Here is a 16101-nt window from a genome sequence, read left to right as displayed (position 1 = left end):
CGCTTGCGATTTATAATGTGAACAAAGTCCATTTGGCATCCGCTCTGTGCCACCCGCTTGTCTGAAGCAATCACCACCGCTTGGTCCCTGTACTCAGCACGGAGGCCGGCAGAAGCATAGGGCCCTTCACAGGCTGCATTATACCAATTCTCCCTAGCAACAGGGAGAATTTTCATTGGTCCACCATAAGCCAATGAGAATTCTCCCTGTTGCTGACGATTCTCATTGGTCTTTTGCAGCCTAATGGAGATCCCCATGTTTCTGCTGGCCGCCGGGCTGTGTACAGGGGACCAAGCGGTGGCGGCGGGATCATGTAGTTCAGAACAGATGCATTAGCCCTATAGGCTATATGGGGAAATGCATCCACTTGCCGCAGATTATAGCGGACTGCACGGTAGTGCGGCCTGCTTACCGCAACGGATATCACAGATCCATTGCAGAGTGACAAGTGTGAACGGCTCCTATTTATAACATTGGAGCTGTTCACTGTCAGTTTAGAGATCCAAGACGAATAACATTTATATTTGCGTTTTTCTCCTGGCGGACTCAAAGCGCCAGAGCTGCAGCCACTTGCGGGCACTCTATAGGCAGTAGCAGTGTTAGGGAGTCTTGCCCAAGGTCTCCTACTGAATAGGTGCTGGCCCACTGAACAGGAAGAGCCAAGATTTGAACCCAGGCAGAACCCTTAAAGAGACACTGAAGTCTCCTAAAAATCAGCTTTTTATTATAAAATCCTCTTTAACATCACTGCCCTAACTAAAACGCTGCATCTCCGCAGCTAAAATCTAACTAAATCCCCCCTAACTCCCCCCTGCAAAATCCACAACTTTCTTGGTCGTGGATTTTGCTGCTGGAGGAGGCAGAGCTTTCAGCTGCAGCTCTGCCTCCTTACGCGTCTATCAGCGGCGGATCTCTGCCTCTCCCCTGCTCCTCTCAGTGAAGGAAGACTGAGAGGGGCGGGCGGAGGTGATGATCCGGCGCTGACAGACGCGTGGAGAGGCAGAGCTGCAGCTGAAAGCTTTGCCTCTCAATGAAGCGCTCCCCGGATTGCCCCCCGGGAGTTAGGGGGGATTTCGATAGATTACAGCAGCGGGGATGCAGTGTTTTAGTTAGGGCAGTAATGTTTAGGGCTCTTTCACACCAGAGCCCTTTTTCAGCAGTTTAACGCAAAGTCTATACTTTGCGTTAACCAAGGTAAAATAAAAGTCCATAGACTTTCATTTTACCTTTCACACCCGACGCTGCGTTTCGATGCGTTGCGACACACCCGGGAGCTTTTTCTTGTCGGGAATCGGCGTTTTCCCATCGGGTTAATTAATACTACCGCCGCTACTCAGTGTCGCACCGCAGATTCCCGACGACACGCCGCAGGCTAGTCAACGCGTGCAGGAGAACGGCTCCTGCACGCGTTGGCTAATGTGAAAGAGCCCTAAAGAGGATTTTGTAATAAAAAGATGATTTTTAAGAGACTTCAGAGTCTCTTTAAACAGTACACTATCCAGCCACTGTAGAGATGAGCAGAGAACAGACAAAAAAATGCGACACGAATAAGCCTGACATGAAGAAGTGATACGCACTTGCCAACCCACAAAAAAAATAACAGCTGATGCTTTGAACACATGTCTCAATAGGCAAGATATTGAAAAAAAATCAAAGGAACGGGTCTTGGAAATGGAAAGCTGGATCTCAGACACAGAGGACTCTCTGCACTAAATACATCCTCCGCTGAAGATGTAAAAAAAAAAAAAAAAAAAAAAAAAAAGACAGATAGGCACAACAATCTTAACCACTTCCCGACCGCCTAACGCACAGCGGCGGCCGGGAAGTGGAGCCCGCAAGGACCAGCTCACCCACAGAGGCGGCGGTCCTTGTAGGGGCATGGGCGGAGCGATCGCATCATCCGTGACGCGATCCTCCGCCGCTGCCTGGCTCTGCTCACCCGCCGCAACACCCCGCCGGCCATACGGAAGCGCCGGCGAGATGTTAACCCCACGATCGCCGCATACATAGTGTATAATACACTTTGTAATGTTTACAAAGTGTATTATACAAGCTGCCTCCTGCCCTGGTGGTCCTAGTGTCCGAGGGACCACCAGGGCAGGCTGCAGCCACCCTAGTCTGCACCCAAGCACACTGATTTCCCCCCCCCCTGATCGCCCACAGCACCCCTCAAACCCCCCCTGCCCACCCCCCAGACCCCTGTTTGCACCCAATCACCCCCCTAATCACCCATCAATCACTCCCTGTCACTATCTAAAAACGCTATTTTTTTTATTAGGTCCCTAACTGCCCCCTGCTCCCTCCTGATCACCCCCCCACCCCTCAGATTCTCCCCAGACCCCCCCCCCCTGTGTACTGTATGCATCTATCCCCCTGATCACCCGTCAATCACCCCCTGTCACTGCCTCCCATCAATCAGCCCCTAACCTGCCCCTTTGCGGGCAATCTGATCACCCACCCACACCAATAGATCGCCCGCAGATCCGACGTCAGATCACCTCCCAAGTGCAGTGTTTACATCTGTTCTCTACCCTAAACACCCACTAATTACCCATCAATCACCCATCAATCACCCCCTATCACCACCTGTCACTGTTACCCATCAGATCAGACCCTAATCTGCCCCTTGCGGGCACCCAATCACCCGCCTACACGCTCAGATTGCCCTCAGACCCCCCCTTATCAATTCGCCAGTGCATTAGTTACATCTGTTCTTCCCTGTAATAACCCACTGATCACCTGTCAATCACCCATCAATCACCCCCTGGCACTGCCACCCATCAATCACCCCCTGTCACTGCAACCCATCAATCAGCCCCTAACCTGCCCCTTGCGGGCAATCTGATCACCCACCCACACCAATAGATCGCCCGCAGATCCGACGTCAGATCACCTCCCAAGTGCATTGTTTACATCTGTTCTCTCCTCCAAACACCCACTAATTACCCATCAATCACCCCCTGTCACTGCTATCCATCAGATTAGACCCCTATCTACCCCTAGGGCACTCAATCACCCGCCCACACCCTCAGAACGCCCTCAGACCCAAGCCCTGATCACCTCGCCAGTGCATTGCTTGCATCTATTCCCCCCTCTAATCACACCTTGAGATACCCATCAATCACCTCCTGTCACCCCCTAGCACACCTACCCATCAGATCAGGCCCCAATTTGCCCCGTGTGGGCTCCTGATCACTCGGCCAAACCCTCAGATCCCCCTCAGACCCCCTTCCGATCACCTCCCCAGTGCATTGATTGCATCTATTTTCCCCTCTAACCACCCCCTGAGACACCCATCAATCACCTCCTCTCACCCCCCTAGCACTCCTATCCATCAGATCAGGCCCAATACAACCTGTCATCTAAAAGGCCACCCTGCTTATGACCGGTTCCACAAAATTCGCCCCCTCATACACCACTTGTCATCAAAATTTGCAGATGCTTATACCCCTGAACAGTCATTTTGAGACATTTGGTTTCCAGACTACTCACGGTTTTGGGCCCGTAAAATGCCAGGGCAGTATAGGAAAACCACAAGTGACCCCTTTTTAGAAAAAAGACACCCCAAGGTATTCTGTTAGGTGTATGACGAGTTCATAGAAGATTTTATTTTTTGTCAAAAGTTAGCGGAAATTGATTTTTATTGTTTTTTTTTTTCACAAAGTGTCATTTTTCACTAACTTGTGACAAAAAATAAATTCTATTAACTCGCCATACACCTAACGGAATACCTTGGGGTGTCTTCTTTCTAAAATGGGGTCACTTGTGGGGTTCCTATACTGCCCTGGCATTTTAGGGGCCCTAAACCGTGAGGAGTAGTCTAGAAAACAAATGCCTCAAAATGACCTGTGAATAGGACGTTGGGCCCCTTACCGCACCTAGGCTGCAAAAAAGTGTCACACATGTGGTATCGCCGTACTTGGGAGAAGTAGTATAATGTGTTTTGGGGTGTATTTTTACACATACCCATGCTGGGTGGGAGAAATATCTCTGTAAATGGAAAATTGTGTGTAAAAAAAAAAAAAAAAAAAAAAAATCAAAAATGTGTCATTTACAGAGATATTTCTCCCACCCAGCATGGTTATATGTAAAAATACACCCCAAAACACATACTACTTCTCCCGAGTACGGCGATACCACATGTGTGGCACTTTTTTGCACCCTAACTGTGCTAAGGGGCCCAAAGTCCAATGAGTACCTTTAGGATTTCACAGGTCATTTTGCGGTATTTGATTTCCAGACTACTCCTCACGGTTTAGGGCCCCTAAAATGCCAGGGCAGTATAGGAACCCCACAAGTGACCCCATTTTAGAAAGAAGACACCCCAAGGTGTTCTGTTAGGAGTATGGTGAGTTCATAGAAGATTTTATTTTTTGTCACAAGTTAGCGGAAAGTGACATTTTGTGAAAAAAAAAAACAATACAAATCAATTTCCGCTAACTTGTGACAAAAAATAAAATCTTCTATGAACTCACCATACTCCTAATGGAATACCTTGGGGTGTCTTCTTTCTAAAATGGGGTCACTTGTGGGGTTCCTATACTGCCCTGGCATTTTAGGGGCCCTAAACCATGAGGAGTAGTCTGGAAATCAAATTCCGCAAAATGACCTGTGAAATCTTAAAGGTACTCATTGGACTTTGGGCCCCTTAGCACAGTTAGGGTGCAAAAAAGTGCCACACATGTGGTATCGCCGTACTCGGGAGAAGTAGTACAATGTGTTTTGGGGTGTATTTTTACACATACCCATGCTGGGTGGGAGAAATGAGCACCTTTAGGCTTTACAGGGGTGCTTACAATTAGGCACCCCCCAAAATGCCAGGACAGTAAACACACCCCACAAATGACCCCATTTTGGAAAGTAGACACTTCAAGGTATTCAGAGAGGGGCATGGTGAGTCCGTGGCAGATTTCATTTTTTTTTGTCGCAAGTTAGAAGAAATGGAAACTTTTTTTTTTGTCACAAAGTGTCATTTTCCGCTTACTTGTGACAAAAAATAATATCTTCTATGAACTCACTATGCCTCTCAGTGAATACTTTGGGATGTCTTCTTTCCAAAATGGGGTCATTTGGGGGGTATTTATACTATCCTGGAACTCTAGCCCCTCATGAAACATGACAGGGGGTCAGAAAAGTCAGATGCTTGAAAATGGGAAAATTCACTTTTTGCACCATAGTTTGTAAACGCTATAACTTTTACCCAAACCAATAAATATACCCTGAATGGATTTTGTTTATCAAAAACATGTTTGTCCACATTTTTTGCGCTGCATGTATACAGAAATTTTACTTTATTTGAAAAATGTCAGCACAGAAAGTTACAAAAGATTTTTTTTGCCAAAATTCATGTCTTTTTTGATGAATATAATAAAAAGTAAAAATCGCAGCAGCAGTAATCAAATAGCACCAAAAGAAAGCTTTATTAGTGACAAGAAAAGAAGCCAAAATTCATTTAGGTGGTAAGTTGTATGAGCGAGCAATAAACCGTGAAAACTGCAGTGGTCTGAATGAAAAAAAAGTGCCTGGTCCTTAAAGGGGAACTGAAGAGAGAGGTATATGGAGGCTGTCATGTTTATTTCCTTTTAGACAATACCAGTTGCCTGGCAGCCCTGCTGATCCTCTGCCTCTAATACTATTAGCCATAGCCCCTGAACAAGCATGCAGCAGATCAGGTGTTTCAGTGGTTCAGACTTATAAGTCTGATCTGACAAGACTAGCTGCATGCTTGTTTCTGGTTTTAATCAGATACTACTGCAGAGAAATAGACCAGCAGGGCTGCCAGGCAACTGGTATTGATTAAAAGGAAATAAACATGACAGCCTCCATATACCTCTCTCTTCAGTTCCCCTTTAAGGGGGTTAAAGCCCACGGTCCTCAAGTGGTTAATCAGATTGCCAGAGGGAGCAGAGGGTAATAATCCCAGGGCTGTGGAGTCGGTACAAAAATCTTCCGACTCCAACTCAGACTCCTCAGTTTATGAAACCACGACTCTGACTCCAACTCCGGGTACCCAAAATGACTCCGACTCCTTAGTCTAATACTTACCAGGGCTGTGGATTTTGGAGGACTCCGACTCCCGCCTCAGACTCCTCAGTTTATGAAATCACCGACTCCAACTCCAGGTAACCAACATGGCTCTGACTCCTCAACACCAACTCAGACTCTACAGCCCTAAATAATCCTCCACATTTATGCAGCACATCTCTGTATTCTCCCCAGAAATTATTTCCAGCCGGGTGGCATGAATAAGTAGCCGGGTGGGGCGAGATGAGAGAATGCAGGGCCGGTGCTTCTGTGCGCAACTCTGCTTATAGGATAGGAGGTGGTGAGCCACTGACAGTCGGGTGCTCACTAAAACTAGCCGGGTGGAGCACCTGGCTAAAAGAGCCTGGGGAGAACACTGCATCTAATGAATTTTACACAGTACACAGGGGAAACAATGGTGTGGCAATACCACAGTGTGAAGTATCACAGGTGTATGTACAGAAAGGCCATAAAGTTATTGTGCAGTACAGATGCACTGTCTCTTATGCTGCCTGGTACACACCTTGCAATTTCCTGTCAGCTAGATGGGCTGAATTGATTATTTCAGACAGGTCTGATCTGATTTCCAATCATTTTTTTCTGATTGATTTTGTATAGAAATGATGAGAAAATCAATCAGAAATCATTCATACATACATACACACACACACACACACACACCTTTTTCTATTTAGAATAATATTAATGTGTACGTGATTTTAAGGCTATTTATTCTATTACAAATATATAAATTATTCTATTCATGTGATTTAAAGTGATGTATTTGAGGCTACTTTCCCACCAAGACGTTGCGTTTTAGGGGACGTTATGGTTGCGTTACGTGCCCCTAACGCAACGCATGGTGGTGTTGAAGTTGGACGTCAGATTGAGCTGCGTTATGCAGCTCTCAAAGCAGCCGCTCCAGGTTAGTGATGGGAAGTCCGGATCATTTTAAGGATTCAGGACATTTGGATCGGATCATTGAAAAGATCCGGCCGGATCTTTGAACCGAATCATTTAAATCATTTTACTAGGGAAGCAGACTGGGTGAAATGATTAGCAGGACAGGACTTTCCCTGCACTGTACATTCTGTATGTTCCTGTTTCTTCCAGACAGACATCCAGTGTGAGCCGAATCTTTCATTGTGATGATCCGGATGATTCGACTCACAAAAAAGATCCGGATCAAATGAACGATTCGTTCATGATCCGGACAACACTACAGTCTCACCACAGTGCAGTGAATATTAAAGAGACTCTGAAGCGGGAATAAATCTCGCTTCAGGGCTTATATATAGCAGGAGCATGTGTGCCCCTGCTAAAACGCCGCTATCCCGCGGCTGAACGGGGGTCCCTTACCCCCCAAATCCCCCCTTGCAAAATCTACGACCAACTTGGTTGTATATTTTGCTGCTGCTGGAGGCAGGGCTAACGGCTGCAGCCCTGCCTCACAGCGCGTCTATCAGCGGCGCATCGCCGCCTCTCCCCCGCCCCTCTCAGTGAAGGAAGACTGAGAGGGGCGGGGGAGAGGCGGAGATACGCGCTGATAGACGCGTGTGAGGCAGGGCTGCGGCCATTAGCCCTGCCTCACCAGGAAGAGATCCCCGGCAAGGATGGAGGGGATTTGGGGGGGTAAGGGACCCCCGTTGTGCGGCGGGATAGCGGCGGTTTAGCAGGGGCGCACACATGCCCGTGCTGAATATAAGAGCTGAAGCGAGATTTATTCTCGCTTCAGACTCTCTTTAATTAGCCATGTGGCTGGCCGCAGAGGAGGAGGGGAGACCTCCTCCTCCAACATTACTGAGCATGTGCAAACAGTCTAACGTGGCTTAGCCAAGTATAACGTACAGCATGCAGCACTTTGTTTAAACGTGCTGCGTTAGTATGTAACGCAGCGTGGGCACTGTGAACAGCACATTGATTTTACAGTGCTGTGTTAGGCTGCGTTACTGGCTACTGTAACGTGGGACTTTAACGTCCAACTGTGAAACCAGCCTTAAGGATTAAATATATTATTGTTTATATGTGTGTAAGGGTGTTTGTGCAGTGGGGATGGTTAGGATTAGGCACCACCAGGGGGGTGCTTAGGGTTAGGCACCACCAGAGGGGTGCTTAGGGTTAGGCACCACCAGAGGGGTGCTTAGGGTTAGGCACCACCAGGGGGGGTCTAGGGGTTAGGGATAGGTACAGGGAGGGTTCTGTGTGAGAGTAAGGTTAGGTATAGTTACAGCACAATATATGTCATATATACAAATTATTAAATTATGTATATTTAAACAAAGAGGGGGTCTAGGGGTTAGAGATAGGGAGAGATCTGTGTGAGCCTACAGTTAGGTATAATTGCAGTAAAACATCTGTAAAATCTACCATTGTATTACTATGCTTAAAGGGACTCCGAGCAGTGCGGAAACTATGGAAAGATGCATATCATTTTACAGCTCTCTTTCTCCTCTTTCCAATGATATATAAACCGCCGCCCTACGCCTTTTAGTTTTCGCGATTGAAATTGCTGCGGCCGCGATTTCAATCGCGAAAATAAAGAAAACTAAAAGGCGTAGAGCAACGATTTAGGGGTCGCCAGAAAGAGGAGAAAGAGAGCTTTAAAATGATATCCATCTTTCCATAGTTACATTGTATTACACAGGGCGACTTTTTCTCAAAGTCAGCAGCTCCATTCAGCAGAAAAAGTCGCCCTGTGTAATACAATGTAACTATGGAAAGACGGATATCATTTTAAAGCTCTCTTTCTCCTCTTTCTGACGACCCCTAAATCGTCGCTCTACGCCTTTTAGTTTTCTCTATTTTCGCGATTGAAATCGCGGCCGCGGCAATTTCAATCGCGAAAATCATGAAAACTAAAAGGTGTAGGGCGGTGGTTTATATATTTCATTGGAAAGAGGAGAAAGAGAGCTTTAAAATGATATGCATCTTTCCATAGTTTCCGCACTGCTCTGAGTCCCTTTAATACAAGTGTAAATATCGGTTTTTTGTTATAGACACTATTTGACGTTTCATTTCCGAATTCGTTTGTTGTTATAGACGGTATTTTGACGTTTTATTTCCGTTTATTGAACCGATTTAGCACTATATTTTCGTTTATAAGCTATAAACGAAAAATATTGTTTTACATTACAACTTATAATTTCAGCTATATCCCGCGCCCTTTTTTCCAGGCGCCCTTTTTTGATACACGCCCTAATATGATTTGACAAACACACCTCAGGTTCTCTATAAGGGCTAAGGTACCCTTTAAAGGGAAAAGTGACCCGAACAAATACAATAGGAATAAACTTATTAGCACAATACCTACTCTCTGTAGATTCATTTCGCCATCTTCTTTCAATTTGGCCATGGCTCCACTCCATGATTGACTGAAGCCGCAGTACAGAAGAACGCCATCCGGTTTATAGCGAGCAGAGCCACCTGGGTCTGGGTCATCATGAGCTAGCTGGGCACTCTGTAAGGCTAGGTTCCCACTTGGTTAAAAAAAAAAAACCGCTCTGATTCAGTGCGATGCAAGCAAATGTGTAAATGGATCCTATGTTAAGTGTAGGATCCATTCACACCTTCCACTTAAAAAAGAGTGGAGTAAGAGTGGAACGAACATTCCCAACAGGCACAATTTTTCCAGAGCCTGCAGATGCTGCAGATGTTCATGGAATCAGTGCAAGCCTATGACAACTTACCAGATGCACAACAGTGGTTAGTGTGATCATCTGGATAGACGCTGCGACGGGGCACAGGGTATCCACTCAGGATACGCTGTAAATGCACTGTAATGCGTCCAGCGTACTGTGAACCGAGTCTAACACTCGACTGCCCAAGTCCTACCCCATACAGACTTATTAAGCCATGCCTTGTACTGCTGATGAGGAGCAACCACTTGCATGCATGCAGTGGCGTAGCTAAGGAGCTGTGGGACCCGATGCAAGTTTTACATTGGGCCCCCCCCAAGCACTCTATACATAACAATTGATATGGCGTACCAAAACCTGCCAATGGCAACTACAGTGTCAGAGGTGCAAGAAGGCGATGGGGAACAGCTTGTTAATGATTATCACTATTCAAAGAATCCATAGAAGTGATTGTTATGAGCACAGGACTAATAGAGAGCTAATACTGCAGTTGAGGGAGGGCCCTTCGGGCCCCTCTGGCCCAAGGGCCCCGATGCAGTCGCAACCTCTGCACCCCCTATTACTATGCCCCTGCATGCATGACGGATTAATATGGCTCAATAAAATATCAAACACATTTTTTAGTACAGAGATATATATAGAGAGATATATAGAGCACCTCTGCTTGCTATAACTGAATTGATGTTGTTTATCCCCTGCTTATTGCCTGAAGAAGTGGGCTGTGCCCGCGAAACGCGTTGCATCTTTGGGGTATTTTCAATAAATGTGTATATCTATATATTTACAGTCCTTGGTGTCTGCTTTAACGGAGGCGAGTCCACCACTTCCTCCCAGCAATTTTTTAAAAAAATTTATGTACTTTTATCCTTCTGGCGCCTCTGTTCACCTACCAATATATTTGAGTCCACCCCAGGTGGAGGGGTGATCTACCCCCTTTCTTCCTATCTACAGAGAGCGACTTCTTAATCCTGAGTGAGGACAGGTCTAATCTCCTCACCTGCCTAATGAGTGGTTACCTAGGTGGTAACCCGTGTTTGTGAGTATTACCATCTCACTGTTTCATTTATCCAATCAATTTTGACATACTACACCATATTGGGCTCTCGATTTCTCTTCAAAAAAAAAATATATATATATATATATATATATATATATATATATACATATATATATTTATTTATTTACACAAAGGGACAAATGAGGAGGAAAGAGGGACAAGGCTCCCAAAGGGGGACTGTCCCTCCAAAAGAGGGACAGTTGGGAGCTATGGCATAACAGAGTTCACCCTAGCAACGCAAGCGCTAGTTGCAAAGCACCTCAGCGTTAATTAACAATAAAAATTGTTATGCGATAACTGTGCACAGCAATTTTACTGACATTTACTGAATACACGCTGAGATCTCTAGACGCTGCAGTTTTATAATAAGAATATAAACAGTATATATTTTTTTATTATTTTCTTGACTAAAATGGTACAGAAAACTATTTTCTCTTTTAACTGCCAAGCAATCAGCTCATCAAAGTAAAGCAGACGTATCCAGTCAGGCACAGTTACATACTGGTTACTGCATACAGCCATAATAATCAGAGTTACTTACCAGATCTAACAAGCGCTATGAGAAGCAGAGAGAGGACACTGAAGGGTCTCTGCATGGTGGGATAAGGGCCTCCACCCTTCCCCGCCATTACTGCGGCTCTCAGGGAAGAGGATTTTAGTTTCACTTTTAGCTTCCTGACAATGAGCAGCTAGATGGGGAGAGACTGCAGTGCGACACCTGCTGGTGAGAGACAGAACTCCCTGTACATAGTAGTAAGAGGCATATTACAGGGGGAACATCAGGAATCCGTCAAAACAATTACTCGTCCTCACATGGGGGTTATGTAACAGTTTTAGGTTTTAAGTCACTTTCTGGCTTAAATCTGATCTCTTTGTAAAGATAATGGTTTGTGTTTCCCTGAAAAAGAAAAGGCAATGCACTCTGCATTTAAACTCATTTTAAAATGACAGCTCAGCTGAACTGAAATAATGACTACTACTACTAGATTATAAAGAAAAATCTAATTATTTGCTATACTGCAATGAGGACCATATGCAATTCACTTTTTCTCCTAGGAGAACATTTTCATATTCTTTTAAAATACATTTTAACCACTTGAGGACCACAGTCTTTTCGCCCCTTAAAGTGAGTGTTTACCAATTAAAAAAAAAAACAGTCGGATACTCACCTAAGGAGAGGGAAGGCTCGGTCCTAATGAGCCTTCCCTCTCCTCTCCCGGTGCCCAGTCCCGCGCAGGATCCCCGTGGCAGTATTCGACCAGTTCGGTCAAATACTGCCACTTCCGCATGCCGAAGGGAGCTTTCGGAAGCCTTCGGGAGCACTCGGGCTCCCGAAGACGGGCCGCTCCATACTACGCATGCGCGAGCGCCCTCTATGACGCACTCGCGCGTGCGTAGTATGGAGCGGCCCGTCTTCGGAAGCCCGAGTGCTCCCGAAGACCTCCGAAGTCCCTGCGGCGGCGGACGCGAACAGAGGAGCCAGCGCAGCACCGAGGGCACTGGGAGAGGAGAAGGAAGGCTCATTAGGACCGAGCCTTCCCTCTCCTTAGGTGAGTATCCGACTTTTTTATTTTGAAACTAGTACCCATTGGCTTTAAAGAGAGTCTGAAGCGAGAATAGATCTCGCTTCAGACCTCATATATAGCAGGGGCACGTGTGCCCCTGCTAAAACGCCGCTATCCCGCGGCTTAACGGGGGGTCCCTGTCCCCCCAAATCCCCTCCGTAATGCGGGGGAGCGCTTCCGCATTGGGGCAGGGCTAACCGCCGCAGCCCTGCCCCACGCGCGTTTGTCAGCGCGTATCTCCGCCTCTCCCCTGCCCCTCCCAGTCTTCCTTCACTGAGAGGGGCGGGGGAGAGGCGGCGATGCGCGTCTGATAGACGCGACTGGAGGCAGGGCTGCGGCCGTTAGCCCTTGCCTCCAGGAAGCAAAGTCCACGACCAACTTTGCGACCAACTTTTGCGGGGGGTGGGTTGGGGGTGAAGTGACCTTCGTTTAGCCGCGGGATAGCGGCGTTTTAGCAGGGGCACACGTGCCCCTGCTATATATGAGATCTGAAGCGAGATTTAGTCTCGCTTCAGTGTCTCTTTAAGGACCAGAGCCTTTTTTTCCATTCAGACCACTGCAGCTTTCAAGGTTTATTGCTCGGTCATACAACCTACCACCTAAATGAATTTTCCCTCCTTTTCTTGTCACTAATACAGCTTTCTTTTGGTGCTATTTGATTGCTGCTGCGATTTTTAGTTTTTATTATATTCATCAAAAAAGACATGAATTTTGTCAAAAACATTTTTTTTTAACTTTCTGTGATAAAATTTGTCAAATAAAGTAAAATTTCTGTATACATTTTTGTCCAAATTTATTGTGCTACACGTCTTTGATAAAAAAAAAAAATATTCAGTGTATATTTATTGGTTTGGGTAAAAGTTATAGCGTTTACAAACTATGGTGCAAAAAGTGAATTTTGCCATTTTGAAGCATCTCTGACTTTTCTGACCACCTTTCATGTTTCATGAGGTGCTAAAATTCCAGGATAGTATAAATATCCCCAAATGACCCCATTTTGGAAAGAAGAAATCCCAAAGTATTCACTGAGAGCCATGGTGAGTTCATAGAAGATTTTATTTTTTGTCACAAGATAGCGGAAAATGACACTTTGAGACAAAAAAAAAAAGTTTCTATTTCTGCTAACTTGTGACAAAAAAAAAAAAATGAAATCTGCCACGGACTCACCATGCCCCTCTCTGAATACCTTGAAGTGTCTACTTTCCAAAATGAAAAAAATACATATATCCAGGCACATTGCCTCTAGTTAGGACATTAATTAAATTATTAAGGAAAGGGAGGTGCTGAAGGGGGTGTGGCTAGAAAACAGCAAAAATCAATTAACCCTTCGCACTCTCGCATGCAAATGTTCAAACAAATGCATTCACAGATTCACTCATCCAGGCACAACTGTTATCCCTACAACTAAGTTAAAAGCCGGGGTTTTAGTTCACAGAAGAATGCATTCTTATGCTTAGTCACCTATTCACCTCTGCCTACATATACTGGGCATATATACCCCTGACTACATATACTGGGGACTACTATACCCCTGACTACATATAGTGGGCACATATACCCCTGGCTACATATACTGGGCATATATACCTCTGCCTACATATACTGGGCATATATACCCCTGACTACATATACTAGGCATATATACCTCTGCCTACATATACTGGGGACATATACACCTGGCTACATATACTGGGGACTACTATACCCCTGACTACATATACTGGGCACATATACCCCTGACTACATATACTGGGCATATATACCTCTGCCTACATATACTGGGCATATATACCCCTGACTACATATACTGGGGACATATATCCTTGGCTACATATACTGGGCATATATACCCCTGGCTACATATACTGGGCATATATACCCCTGGCTACATATACTGGGCATATATACCTCTGCCTACATATACTGGGCATATATACCCCTGGCTACATATACTGGGCATATATACCTCTGCCTACATATACTGGGCATATATACCCCTGGCTACATATACTGGGCATATATACCTCTGCCTACATATACTGGGCATATATACGCCTGACTACATATACTGGGCATATATACCCCTGGCTACATATACTGGGCATATATACCCCTGGCTACATATACTGGGCACATATACCCCTGCCTACATATACTGGGCACATATACCCCTGCCTACATATACTGGGCACATATACCCCTGCCTACATATACTGGGCACATATACCCCTGGCAATATATACTGGGCACATATACCCCTGGCTATATATACTGGGCACATATACCCCTGGCTATATATACTGGGCACATATACCCCTGGCTACATATACTGGGCACATATACCCCTGGCTACATATACTATGCAACTATACCTCTGGCTACATATACTGGGGACTACTATACTCATGGCTACTTATACTGGGGACACCTATAGACCTGGCTACCTGGGGGTACCTATTTTGGGGGAACTGCTGTCAGAATATCTGCATTTTTGTGGAACCGCTGTTATGTATTTTGGGGAACAGCTGCCAGATTATGTGTATGTTAGGGGAACGGCTGCTGCCAGATTACGTGTATTTTGGGGAACTGCTGCCAGATTGTGTATGTTTGGGGGACCACTACTGCCAGATTATATGTCCTTTGGGTGTTACGTGTATTTTGGGTGATCCGCTGCCAGGTTTCGCGTATTTTGGGGAACTGCTTCCAAATTATGTGTATGTTGGGGGAACTGCTGCTGCCACATTGTCTATTTTGGGGGAACCACTTCCATATTATCTGTATTTTGGAGGAACTTCTACCAGATTATGTGTCTTTTTGGTGAAATGCTGTCAGATTACATCTATTTTTGGGGGATACACTACGGCAGAGCTCAAACTTCCTCGGCAGACCTTTTACATCACTGCTAAGGTCATGTATATTTGGCCCCACCCATGACCACGCCCACGGTGTGCTTGACCACGCCCATTTTTGGTGCGCCGCGGGGTTCTCCAAGTGAGTCCACTCACTTCTTTTCCCAGGACTAGACCCCTGTAAGCTCCCCAATATAGCCCCCTCCACACAGTAGCCAGATGTTCCCCCAGTACAAGTCAGCTCCCTTGCCCATAGCCAGATGTGCCCCAGGATCATACAGCTGTGTCTCGAGAAGCAACAAGATGGTGTCATAGATATGAGACACAGCAATTGCCACACAAGAAGAATCCCCGATCATTGCACAGTTGACACATTGCTTGCACGCTCCGCTCCACAAGCCAGGGGACACAGGTAGTCTTGAGCAGCGCACTCTGCACACCATGTTGCAGGGGATGGAGGGCATGGACACAGCAGGGTGCAAGTTGGTAAGAGTAGGATCTCTAGTGCACAATCCTTACGTTCCTCTGCAAGTAACAAAACCGGCACCACCATCTGTTTTGCTCCACTGACTCGAGGGGGTAACTTTTTAGCACGTTTTTTATGCTGAAAAATTAAGGTTATACGCAAGTATATACAGTACATGTCCACTAGCATTCTTTGAGCTAGATGCTTGCCCTCCTATTCACTCACTCACAGTGAAAGACAAAACCTGCATCCCCCACTGTGCCCACTTCCCACTTCAAACACTGTCCTTGTGAATTGAAGTAGAAGTGCAGCCTGTGTGTCCCAGAAAGAGGAGAGGAACGTACCTCTGGGTAGCTTGTCATGGCAATCACAATTAAGTGCCTGACATTCTAGCAGAGCAGAGGGCTTGTCTGTCTGCAAAGTTCACCATGCTTCAGCTTCTAACAAAATTCTTCCTATTTGTCCTGCTCTGCAGACTCCTCAATCAGGACCTGAAAAGAAACTT

General features: G+C 45.8%; 1 protein-coding gene across 1 annotated transcript in view; it reads right to left on the bottom strand.

Moving 5' to 3' along the window:
• The window catches only part of LOC137538352 (hemicentin-1-like), a 144871-nt gene extending 133468 nt beyond the window's left edge, over positions 1 to 11403 (bottom strand). The window contains exon 1 of the mRNA XM_068260460.1: positions 11258 to 11403. Within this exon, the coding sequence (XP_068116561.1) occupies positions 11258 to 11345 (88 nt within the window). The 5' untranslated portion in view covers positions 11346 to 11403. The remainder of the gene's footprint in view (positions 1 to 11257) is intronic.
• Positions 11404 to 16101: the final 4698 nt, after the last annotated feature.

The sequence above is a fragment of the Hyperolius riggenbachi genome, chromosome 11 (assembly GCF_040937935.1).
Source record: "Hyperolius riggenbachi isolate aHypRig1 chromosome 11, aHypRig1.pri, whole genome shotgun sequence".
In the NCBI taxonomy this organism is placed as follows: Eukaryota; Metazoa; Chordata; class Amphibia; order Anura; family Hyperoliidae; genus Hyperolius; species Hyperolius riggenbachi.
The sequence above is the reverse complement of the archived record's forward strand: the minus strand, read 5'-3'. Positions and strand labels throughout refer to the sequence as shown.